Here is a 12,500-nt window from a genome sequence, read left to right as displayed (position 1 = left end):
AAAAAACAATATGAAAATCTAAAGAAGAAAAAAACGAAATAAATATATGGTCTAGAAAAATGAATAAATAAGATGGAAAAAAACTATTATGAAGCATTACCTAAATGAATAAATTTAGAGGGGGGAAATTGCATTAATTTGTAGCTAGATGGGGACCTAAAGCAAGGCCATCAGACTGTTAAAGAAAACGGGAATGCGCAACGTCGACAATTACAAAAACGTAATCTTATTCATGTGTGTCTATCTTAATTAGTGTCATGGGTAACATGATGAATTTAATACGCATTAAAAATCTTATTACAATTATCATGATAGTTCTTTGCTAATTACATCTTTAAAAATCTATTTATAGTTACTATCATAGTTCTTTAGTGTAATGATTACCATCCTTCGAACATTTCCAATTTAGGAACTTATTAACATTTTTAATCAACCCCAATGTAGTGATTATTAACATCAGTCACAATATAATTATCAGTCAAGTTCATTAACTATGTATAGAAATTTCGGGTGAGAAAATATATTTCTTTCCCTGCTTGACTGGCTCGTTTTCCCTTCAGTCATGATAAGCGTTTATTGCGAGATATAGACTGTGTGTGTGTGTGTGTGTGTGTGTGTGTGTGTGTGTGTGTGTGTGTGTGTGTGTGTGTGTGTGTGTGTGTGTGTGTGTGTGTGTGTGTGTGTGTGTAGAAGAGTCGATCGGTTAGACACCTGCTACAGTTTGTAAATAACTGAGGATATGATGTGTTCAAGATTTACAAGGTTATTTTACCACGTATTCTATAGCAATCCATGACATGACTTTACTGATCAACGAAGAATGCAATGTTGGAAATGCGTTTGCATTTGAATAAAAGATAATTAATGAGTAACCATATTATCTTTATAGCATTTTGATTTTTCGTGTTTCTTTTATTCTTATTTTTATAGGGAATGATCTGAATCAGCACAGAGCTCTCAAGAAACTAGAATCAAAAAGAATAGTAATAAGTCAAATAAAAAAAATGCGAACCAATGTTGTGATTCGAACGCGCAACAGAACCGATTCAAAATGATAACAAAACCGCCTACGGAACTGTAAAACAGACTATAATAAATAGAAAAAATAAACGATGCTGGAAAAAAAAACAGCCAAACATCTCTAAGTGCCTTGATTTCCGATGTATTTTCACAAGAATCTAGGCCTTGGTAATGGCGCCATAACCGAGGCTGGTCCCGGGAGACAAAAGAATCTCACTGGAGTCGGAGTGGACGGAGCTCACGCTTGACTCGTCCTCGTCCTGTTGAGCTGTGGAAATAAAAAGATAAAATAAAATAAGAAACATTAAAAGCATTTGCTTGTTCAAGGAGATAGTTGTATTTGTATATAGGGAATTAGTCAAAAGTATCTGCTTCAACTGTTCAGTATTCATCTACTTATACATTAAATAAAAACGAAATATATCATACTTTTAAAACACCTTGACATACTTGCATTCACTTATGTACTTATTTGATAAAATACGTCAATCTATATATTCTTAACAGACGCAGAGAGGTCGTACGGAGATGAAATAAAAATGATAATAATACATATGTACCTATATCATATTTCAATCTATATATTCGTGACAGAGACAGAGACCCAGAAGACGTACGGAGAAGAAAACAACAACAACAATAATAAATACACTGACAAAGAATAATAATAATAAGAAGAGAGCAATCAAACAGACGAATCTTCAATAATAAATGCACTGACAAAGAAGAAGAAGAAGAAGAAAGCAACTAAACAGACGAATCTTCAATAATAAATGCACTGACAAAGAAGAAGAAGAAGAAGAAAGCAACTAAACAGACGAATCTTCAATAATAAATGCACTGACAAAGAAGAAGAAGAAGAAGAAAGCAACTAAACAGACGAATCTTCAATAATAAATGCACTGACAAAGAAGAAGAAGAAGAAGAAAGCAACTAAACAGACGAATCTTCAATAATAAATGCACTGACAAAGAAGAAGAAGAAGAAGAAAGCAACTAAACAGACGAATCTTCAATAATAAATGCACTGACAAAGAAGAAGAAGAAGAAGAAAGCAACTAAACAGACGAATCTTCAATAATAAATGCACTGACAAAGAAGAAGAAGAAGAAGAAAGCAACTAAACAGACGAATCTTCAATAATAAATGCACTGACAAAGAAGAAGAAGAAGAAGAAAGCAACTAAACAGACGAATCTTCAATAATAAATGCACTGACAAAGAATAATAATAATAAGAAGAGAGCAATCAAACAGACGAATCTTCAATAATAAATGCACTGACAAAGAAGAAGAAGAAGAAGAAAGCAACTAAACAGACGAATCTTCAATAATAATAAATGCACTGACAAAGAAGAAGAAGAAGAAGAAAGCAACTAAACAGACGAATCTTCAATAATAAATGCACTGACAAAGAAGAAGGAGAAGAAGAAAGCAACTAAACAGACGAATCTTCAATAATAATAAATGCACTGACAAAGAAGAAGAAGAAGAAGAAAGCAACTAAACAGACGAATCTTCAATAATAAATGCACTGACAAAGAAGAAGAAGAAGAAGAAAGCAACTAAACAGACGAATCTTCAATAATAAATGCACTGACAAAGAAGAAGAAGAAGAAAGCAACTAAACAGACGAATCTTCAAGCACTTTACCTTGTACTAGTTTTCGCGTTCGTCCCAGCTTGACACGGGAGAGAAGGCAAATAGCGACAAATGACAGGATGAGCGGAATGAAGATGCCCAGGCTCATGACATGACGGTAATAAATGGAGCAGTTGGGTCCCTCGCATGCCACTCTGGAAAGCAGGACATGTCACACTTCACTCTACACTTCCTCGTTCAGGGTTGACATGATCAAAACAAAAGGTCATGATGATTTGATGATAATGATTCCAATAATGATAATGATTCCAATAATGATAATAATAATAATAATAATAATAATGATAATAATAATAATAATAATAATAATGAGAATGATAATAACAATATGAATAATAATATGGATGAAAATAATGTTATGATTATATCAGTGATAAAAATGAAAAAAAATATTATAAGAATGATCATTATCATCAAAATAATGATAATGATAATAATGATAATAACAATTATTATTATTATTATTATTATTATTATTATTATTATTATTATTATTATAACAATGAAACAGATAATAATAATAATAACAATAATGATGGTAATATGATAATAGTGGTAAAATGATAATGACAATACAATGATAACAAATGATAACAATAATAACCATAATTATGATCATAATGATAATGGTAATAATAATAATAATCATGATACTATAACCACAACAAGAACAATTACTACTAATTGATAATAATAACAACAACAATAGCTATCATGATATCATTGTTAATAATCATCAGTGCTAAAAAAAAAATAGCAATATTACTACTACTACTAACTAATGAGAATAATGTTGATAATAACAATTGTAAGAATATAACATGATTGATAAAAACAACAATGATAATAATAATAGTATTAATAGCAATAATACAAAATAACAAGACTAATAGTACTTCTACTAAGTAATATCAATAGTAACAACAAAAATAATCATGATAATAATCATAATAATGATAACAATAATGATAATAATGATATTAGTAATAATAAAGATTATCATTATGATAATGATACCAAATATAATGATAATAAAATAAAAAAATAATATTCATAGCAATAATAAGAACGATAAACTAATGATGATAACATTTATAACAATAATAATAATAATGATAATAATAATAATAATAATAATAATAATAATAATAATAACAGTAATAATAATAATAGTAATAATAATAACAATAATAATCATAAGAATTACACCACCAAGAGTCATCATAACAACTCTTAACAACCAAAATTCTCCCCGATAACCCTAACCCCACAGCCACGCCCCCCACCGGCAACCCAAGCCGAGTGACCACGCCCGCCTACGTACGTCTACGCCCACCTACGTACGTCTACACCCACCTACGTACGTCTACGCCCACCTACGTACGTCTACGCCCACCTACGTACGTCTACGCCCACCTACGTACGTCTACGCCCACCTACGTACGTCTACGCCCATCTACGTACGTCTACGCCCACCTACGTACGTCTACGCCCACCTACGTACGTCTACGCCCATCTACGTACGTCTATTGGCCTTACCGAGTCAGTTCCTGGATCATGAAGACAGCGACGCCGTTCAACACCTTGTCGCCGAAACTCATGCTCCCGTACACGAAGGCTGAGCTGTCCTGTGGGCGGAGGAGAGGTGTTGGGCGTTATTTAGAGGTGTCTGCTTTGGGTGTGTTTTGTCTTCTGTTTCGTCTTCTGTTTTGTCTGTTGTGTCTGTTTCCTCTTCTGTTTTGGGTGTGTTTTGTCTTTTTTTGGTTGTGGCTGTTTCGTCTTCTGTTTTGGGTGTGTTTTGTCCTTGGTGTGGCTGTTATGTCTTCTGTTTTGTCTGTGTTTTGTCTTTGGTGTGTCTGTTTCGTCTTCTGCTTTGTCTGTGTTTTGTCTTTTTTTGGTTGTGGCTCTTTCGTCTTCTGTTTTGTCTGTGTTTTGTCTTTTTTTGGTTGTGGCTGTTTCGTCTTCTGTTTTGTCTGTGTTTTGTCTTTTTTTGGTTGTGTCTGTTTCGTCTTCTGCTTTGTCTGTGTTTTGTCTTTTTTTGGTTGAGGCTGCTTCGTCTTCTGTTTTGTCTGTGTTTTGTCTTTTTTTGGTTGTGGTTGGTTCGATTTCTGTTTTGTCTGTGTTTTGTATTTTTTTTTTGGTTGTGGCTGTTTCCTCTTCTGTTTTGTCTGTGTTTTGTCTTTTTTTCGTTGTGTCTGTTTCGTCTTCTGTTTTGTCTGTGTTTTGTCTTTTTTTGGTTGTGGCTGTTTCGTCTTCTGTTTTGTCTGTGTTTTGTCTTTTTTTGGTTGTGTCTGTTTCGTCTTCTGTTTTGTCTGTGTTTTGTCTTTTTTTGGCTGTGTCTCTTGCGTATTCTGGTTTGTCTGTGTTTTGTCTTTTTTGGTTGTCTCTGTTTCGTCTTCTGCTTTGTTTGTGTTTTGTCTTTTTTTGGTTGTGGCTGTTTCGTCTTCTGTTTTGTCTGTGTTTTGTCTTTTTTTGGTTGTGTCTGTTTCGTCTTTTGCTTTGTGTGTGTTTTGTCTTTTTTTGGTTGTGTCTGTTTCGTCTTCTGTTTTGTCTGTGTTTTGTCTTTTTTTTTGGTTGTGGCTGTTTCCTCTTCTGTTTTGTCTGTGTTTTGTCTTTTTTTCGTTGTGGCTGTTTCGTCTTCTGTTTTGTCTGTGTTTTGTCTTTTTTTGGTTGTGTCTATTTCGTCGTCTGTTCTGCCTGTGTTTTGTCTTTTTTTGGTTGTGTCTGTTCCGACTTCTGTTTTGTGTGTGTTTTGTCTTTTTTGGATGTGTCTGTTTCGTCTTCTGTTTTGTCTGTGTTTTGTCTTTTTTTGGTTGTGTCTATTTCGTCGTCTGTTCTGTCTGTGTTTTGTCTTTTTTTTTGGTTGTGTCTGTTTCGTCTTCTGTTTTGTCTGTGTTTTGTCTTTTTTTTTGGTTGTGTCTGTTTCGTCTTCTGTTTTGTCTGTGTTTTGTCTTTTTTTGGTTGTGTCTGTTTCTCCTTCTGTTTTGTCTGTGTTTTGTCTTTTTTTGGTTGTGTCTATTTCGCCGTCTGTTCTGTCTGTGTTTTGTCTTTTTTTTTGGTTGTGTCTGTTTCTCCTTCTGTTTTGTCTGTGTTTTGTCTTTTTTTGGTTGTGTCTATTTCGTCTTCTGTTTTGTCTGTGTTTTGTCTTTGTTTGGTTGTGGCTGTTTCGTCTTCTGTTTTGTCTGTGTTTTGTCTTTTTTTGGTTGTGTCTGTTTCGTCTTCTGTTTTGTCTGTGTTTTGTCTGTTCCGTCTTCTGCTTTGGGTGTGTTTTGTCTTTGTTTGTGTCTGTTTCCTCTTCTGTTTTGTCTGTGTTTTGTCTTTGTTTGTGTCTGTTTCCTCTTCTGTTTTGGGTGTGTTTTGTCTTTTTTTTTTTTTGGTTGTGGCTGTTTCGTCTTCTGTTTTGTCTGAGTTTTGTCTTTTTTTGGTTGTGTATGTTTCGTCTTATGTTTTGTCTATGTCTTGTCTTTTTTTGGTTGTCTTTTTCGTCTTCTGTTTTGTCTGTGTTTTGTCTTTTTTTGGTTGTGGCTGTTTCGTCTTCTGTTTTGTCTGTGTTTTGTCTTTTTTTGGTTGTGTGTTTCGTCTTCTGTTTTGTCTTTTTTTGGTTGTGTCTGTTTCGTCTTCTGTTTTGTCTGTGTTTTGTCTTTTTTTGGTTGTGTCTGTTTCGTCTTCTGTTTTGGGTGTGTTTTGTCTTTGTTTGTGTCTGTTTCCTCTTCTCTTTTGGGTGTGTTTTGTTTTTTTTTTTTGGTTGTGTCTGTTTCGTCTTCTGTTTTGTCTGTGTTTTGTCTTTTTTTTGGTTGTGTCTGTTTCGTCTTCTGTTTTGGGTGTGTTTTGTCTTTTTTTGGTTGTGTCTGTTTCGTCTTCTGCTTTGGGTGTGTTTTGTCTTTGTTTGTGTCTGTTTCCTCTTCTGTTTTGGGTGTGTTTTGTCTTTTTTTTTTGGTTGTGTCTGTTTCGTCTTCTGTTTTGTCTGTGTTTTGTCGTTGGTGTCTCTGTTTCGTCTTCTGTTTTGTCTGTGTTTTGTCTTTGGTGTGGCTGTTTCGTCTTCTGTTTTGGGTGTGTTTTGTCTTTGTTTGGTTATGTCTGTTTCGTCTTCTGTTTTGTCTGTGTTTTGTCCTTGGTGTGGCTGTTTCCTCTTCTGTTTTGTCTGTGTTTTGTCTTTTTTTGGTTGTGTCTGTTTCGTCTTCTGCTTTGGGTGTGTTTTGTCTTTTTTTGGTTGTGTCTGTTTCCTCTTCTGTTTGTCTCTGTGTTCTCTTTGTTTGTTGTATCTGTTTGTCTGTATTTTGTCTTTGTTTAATTGTGTCTGTTTGTCTATGTTTTGTCTTTTTCTGTTGTGTCTGTTTCTCCTTCTGTTTTGTCTGTGTTTGGTTGTGTCTGTTTCGTCTTCTGTCTGTGCTTTGTCTTAGTTTGCCTCGCTGTGTATCTCTATTCGTCTTTGTCTGTTTCTTTTTCCATCTCGTATTTCATATTCGTCCGTCTATCTTTGTATCTTTGTATCCGATCATCAGTCTGTCTTATCTACATACCCAACTATCTATCTATATATCTGTCTATCGATCGATCTAGCTATCCATCTACGTATATCTATTTGTCTGCCTATCTATCTATTTTATGTATGTAGGGTCGCAAACAGCAAAAAATTGGAAACACTGATATAGACATTAAGAAAATCTCTTCTTCCTCCTCTTTCTCTTCCTCCTACTTCACCTTTACCTCCTCCCTTTCCACCTCGATCTTCCCCTCCCTCTCCTCCTCTTCCTATTTCTTCTCCACCTCCTCCTCCATCTCCATCTCCATCTCCTCCTCCTCCACCTCCACCACCACCGCCTCCTCCTCCTCGTGCTCTTCCTCTTCCTCTTATACCTCCACCTCCACCACTTCTCCTCCACCTCCACCCCCTCCTCCACCTCCACCTCCTCCTCTACCTCTTCCTCCTCCTCTACATCCATCCCCACCTCCACTTCCACCCCCACCTCCTCCTCCTCCTCCTCCACCTCCTCCACCTCCACCACCTCCTCCACCCCATCCCCACCCCCACCTCCTCCTCCACCCCCACCTCCTACTCCACCCCCTCCTCCTCCTCCAACCCCACCCCCACCTTCTCCTCCACCCCCACCCCCACCTCCACCCCATCCCCACCTCCTCCTCCTCCACCCACACCACCTCCTCCTCCTCCTCTTCCTCTTCCTCTTATACCTCCACCTCCACCTCCTCCTCTACCTCTTCCTCCTCCTCTACATCCATCCCCACCTCCACTTCCACCCCCACTTCCTCCTCCTCCTCCACCCCCCACCCCACCTCCTCTTTCTCCACCACCTCCACCCCCACCTCCTCCTCCACCCCCACCTCCTCCTCCTCCTCCTCCACCTCCACCACCTCCTCCACTCCCACCTCCTCCTCCACCCCCACCTCCTCCTCCACTCCCACCTCCTCCTCCACCCCCACCTCCTCCTCCAACCCAACCCCCACCTCCACCCCATCCCCACCTCCTCCACCCCCAACCCCACCACCCCCACCTCCACCATCTCCACCCCCCCCACCCCCACCACCTCCTCTTTCTCCTCCTCCACCTCCACCACCTCCTCCACCCCATCCCCACCTCCACCATATCCTCCACCCCCCACCCCCATCCCCACCTCCTCCTCCTCCTCCAACCCCACCCCCACCTCCACCCCATCCCCACCTCCTCCACCCCCACCCCCACCACCCCCACCTCCACCCCCACCTCCTCCTCCTCCACCTCCACCCTATCCCCACCCCCTCCTCCAACCCCCCCCCCCACCTCCACCATCTCCTCCACCATCCCCCCCACCCCCCACCCCACCTCCACCACCCCCACCTCCACCACCACCTCCTCCACCACCCCCACCTCCTCCTCCTCCACCTCCATTACCACTCCATCTCCATTACCACCCCCACCCCCACCTCCACCCCATCCCCACCACCCACCACCCCCACCACCACCTCCTCCTCCACCCACCTCCTCCACCTCCATTACCACCTCCTCCTCCTCCACCCCATCCCCACCACCCACCACCCCCACCACCCCCCACCACCCACCACCCCCACTACCATCCCGCAGGAACTCACGGTGCTCCTGCCGATGAGGTCTGCGGCGAAGGAGAGCGACAGGATGACCAGGAGCGACCCGGAGACGCCCCACAGCACCGCCACGGAGAAGAGCGCCCAGCTGGGCATCCAGGGCAGCGCCGACACCGTGCTCGCCACCAGACCCACGACGATGCCCACGACGGTCGCTGGCTGCAGGAGGGAGGCCGTTCGGGTGAGGTTATTGGGTATGGGTTACTGGGTGCGGGTTAATGGTTATGGGTCAGTGGGTATGGGTTAATTTCGGTATGGGTCAGTGAGTATGAGTTATTGGGTGTGGGTCACTGGGTACGGGTTAATGGGTATGGGTCAGTGAGTATGAGTTAATGGGTATGGGTTCATTTGGTTATGGGTTAATTTGGGTACGGGTTAATGGGTATGGGTTAATGGGTATGGGTTAATTTGGGTATGGGTTAATGGATATGGGTCAGTGAGTATCAGTTAATGGGTATGGGTTAATTTGGGTATGGGTATGGGTCGTTGGGTATGGGTTAATGCGTATGGGTTCATTTGGGTACGGGTTAATGGGTATGGGTCAGTGGGTATGAGTTATTGGGTATGGGTTAATTTGGGTACGGGTTAATGGGTATGGGTCTGTGAGTATGAGTTATTGGGTATGGGTTACTCATTACTGGGTATGGGTTAATTTGGGTATGGGTCAGTGAGTATGAGTTAATGGGTATGGGTTAATTTGGGTACGGGTTAATTTGAGTACGGGTTAATGGGTATGGGTCAGTGGGTACGGGTTAATGGGTATGGGTCAGTGAGTATGAGTTAATGGGTATGGGTTAATTTGGGTACGGGTTAATGGGTATGGGTCAGTGAGTATGAGTTATTGGGTACGGGTTAATGGGTATGGGTCAGTGAGTATGAGTTAATGGGTATGGGTTAATTTGGGTATGGGTCAGTGGGTATGATTTAATGGGTATGGGTTAATGGGTATGGGTCAGTGAGTATGAGTTGATGGGTATGGGTTAATTTGGGTACGGGTTAATGGGTATGGGTCAGTGGGTATGAGTTATTGGGTATGGGTTAATTTGGGTACGGGTTAATGGGTATGGGTTAATTTAGGTACGGGTTAATGGGTATGGGTTAATGGGTATGGGTTACTCGTTACTGGGTAAGCGTTACTGGGTAAGCGTCATTGGGTATGGGTCAATGGGTATGGGTCACTAGCTACGGGTTATTGGTCAGGGGTCAGTAGGTATGGGTCAGCGGGTACACCTCCACCTTATTGGCATATTATTAGGATAGACATTATATCTCATCTTGCAGTTACTTTGTGTATGTTCTTTCTTGCTAAAAGTCAAGAAAAAATTCAAGGTGGTTATACATGTGATCTATTCACTTTTTATTGACAACTTTTACCCACGAATTTAAATCTAAAGAAATATATCAATTTGGCGCAAATATATATATACTCAGACTACAGTATGGGGCATTAACTTTTGAAAAACACATTTACACATGCCGTGCAAAATACATTGTACAATGTACACATGCACTTGCAAAATATACAAACACAGGCACACACGAAACACATAACACGTGCATACATTACATCAAACAAATACACACTCACAAACAAACAAACAAACAAATCACAATACACACACGCACTAGCAACATATACAAACCCACGTAAACACATAACAACACATGCACGCATTAAATCAAACAAATGCACACTCAAAAACAAACAATTCACAATACACACACGCACTAGCAACATATACAGACCCCCGTAGACACATAACATATGCACGCATTAAATCAAACAAATGCACACTCACAAACAAACAAACAAATAATCTACAACACACACACGCACTAGCAACATATACAAACCCACGTAAACACATAACACATGCACGCATTAAATCAAACAAATGCACACTCACAAACAAACAAACAAATAATCTACAACACACACACACGCACTAGCAACATATACAAACCCACGTAAACACATAACAACACATGCACACAATAAATCAAACAAATGCACACACTCACAAACAAACAAACAATCAAAGACAAAAAAAATTCAAAGCACAAAAGCCAAACACACAAAAGCCCCATCACACACGCGTGAATCTGAGGCTAGCGACCCGCCTAGCACATGACAGGGGGGGGCCTTTCAGACACACACACAACCCCTCTTCCCCAACCCCCAAGTCCCTTCCTCCCCCACCGACCTTCTTCCCCAACCCCCAGTCCCTTCCTCCCCCACCGACCTTCTTCCCCAACCCCCAGTCCCTTCCTCCCCCACCGACCTTCTTCCCCAACCCCCAGTCCCTTCCTCCCCCACCGACCTTCTTCCCCAACCCCCAGTCCCTTCCTCCCCCACCGACCTTCTTCCCCAACCCCCAGTCCCTTCCTCCCCCACCGACCTTCTTCCCCAATCCCCAGTCCCTTCCTCCCCCACCGACCTTCTTCCCCAACCCCCAGTCCCTTCCTCCCCCACCGACCTTCTTCCCCAACCCCCAGTCCCTTCCTCCCCCACCGACCTTCTTGCCCAACCCCCAGTCCCTTCCTCCCCCACCGACCTTCTTCCCCAACCCCCAGTCCCTTCCTCCCCCACCGACCTTCTTCCCCAACCCCCAGTCCCTTCCTCCCCCACCGACCTTCTTCCCCAACCCCCAGTCCCTTCCTCCCCCACCGACCTTCTTCCCCAACCCCCAGTCCCTTCCTCCCCCACCGACCTTCTTCCCCAACCCCCAGTCCCTTCCTCCCCCACCGACCTTCTTCCCCAACCCCCAGTCCCTTCCTCCCCCACCGACCTTCTTCCCCAACCCCCAGTCCCTTCCTCCCCCACCGACCTTCTTCCCCAACCCCCAGTCCCTTCCTCCCCCACCGACCTTCTTCCCCAACCCCCAGTCCCTTCCTCCCCCACCGACCTTCTTCCCCAACCCCCAGTCCCTTCCTCCCCCACCGACCTTCTTCCCCAACCCCCAGTCCCTTCCTCCCCCACCGACCTTCTTCCCCAACCCCCAGTCCCTTCCTCCCCCACCGACCTTCTTCCCCAACCCCCAGTCCCTTCCTCCCCCACCGACCTTCTTCCCCAATCCCCAGTCCCTTCCTCCCCCACCGACCTTCTTCCCCAACCCCCAGTCCCTTTCTCCCCCACCGACCTTCTTCCCCAACCCCCAGTCCCTTCCTCCCCCACCGACCTTCTTCCCCAACCCCCAGTCCCTTCCTCCCCCACCGACCTTCTTCCCCAACCCCCAGTCCCTTCCTCCCCCACCGACCTTCTTGCCAATCCCCTTCCTCAGCAGACGAAGGAGGAAGGAAGCGCCGACGCCGGACAGGCTCATCACCAGCGGGATGAGGGCGATCATGGTCTGGAAAGAAAGGAAAATGGTGAGGGTGATTCTTCGCCTCAGAGTGATGTTTTATTTTACTCATTTTTTTGAAGATGAAGACAAAAAAATCATGTTTCTTTTTCTCTTGCCTTTCTCTTTATACTCACATACACACATATATATGTGTGTGTGTGTGTGTGTGTGTGTGGTGTGTGTGTGTGTGTGTGTGTGTGTGTGTGTGTGTGTGTGTGTGTGTGTGTGTGTGTGTGTGTGTGTGTGTGTGTGTGTGTGTGTGTGTGTGTGTGTGTGTGTGTGTGTGTGTGTGCGTGTGTGTCGGTGTGTGTGTGTGTGTGTGCGTGCGTGCAACGAAATTGAATAAAGCAAATACCACCCTTCGGTCACACCACTCCAAGT

The 12,500-nt window shown here is 42.7% G+C and overlaps 1 protein-coding gene across 3 annotated transcripts in view; it reads right to left on the bottom strand.

The window, feature by feature from the left end:
- Window positions 1-12,500, bottom strand: part of LOC113805032 (major facilitator superfamily domain-containing protein 12) — a 70,112-nt gene that overhangs the window by 1,077 nt on the left and 56,535 nt on the right. For all 3 annotated transcript variants that reach the window (XM_070142154.1, XM_027355946.2, XM_070142155.1), the window contains 5 exons: window positions 12,033-12,125; window positions 8,764-8,934; window positions 4,219-4,307; window positions 2,671-2,813; window positions 1-1,288 (listed from right to left, as the gene is read on the bottom strand). The exon at window positions 1-1,288 is cut by the window's left edge and continues 1,077 nt beyond it. In XM_070142154.1, the coding sequence (XP_069998255.1) occupies window positions 1,179-1,288; window positions 2,671-2,813; window positions 4,219-4,307; window positions 8,764-8,934; window positions 12,033-12,125 (606 nt within the window). In that variant the 3' untranslated portion in view covers window positions 1-1,178. The remainder of the gene's footprint in view (window positions 1,289-2,670; window positions 2,814-4,218; window positions 4,308-8,763; window positions 8,935-12,032; window positions 12,126-12,500) is intronic.

This window comes from Penaeus vannamei, chromosome 29 (assembly GCF_042767895.1).
Source record: "Penaeus vannamei isolate JL-2024 chromosome 29, ASM4276789v1, whole genome shotgun sequence".
NCBI lineage: Eukaryota > Metazoa > Arthropoda > Malacostraca > Decapoda > Penaeidae > Penaeus > Penaeus vannamei.
This window is presented reverse-complemented; position numbering and strand designations above follow the sequence as displayed.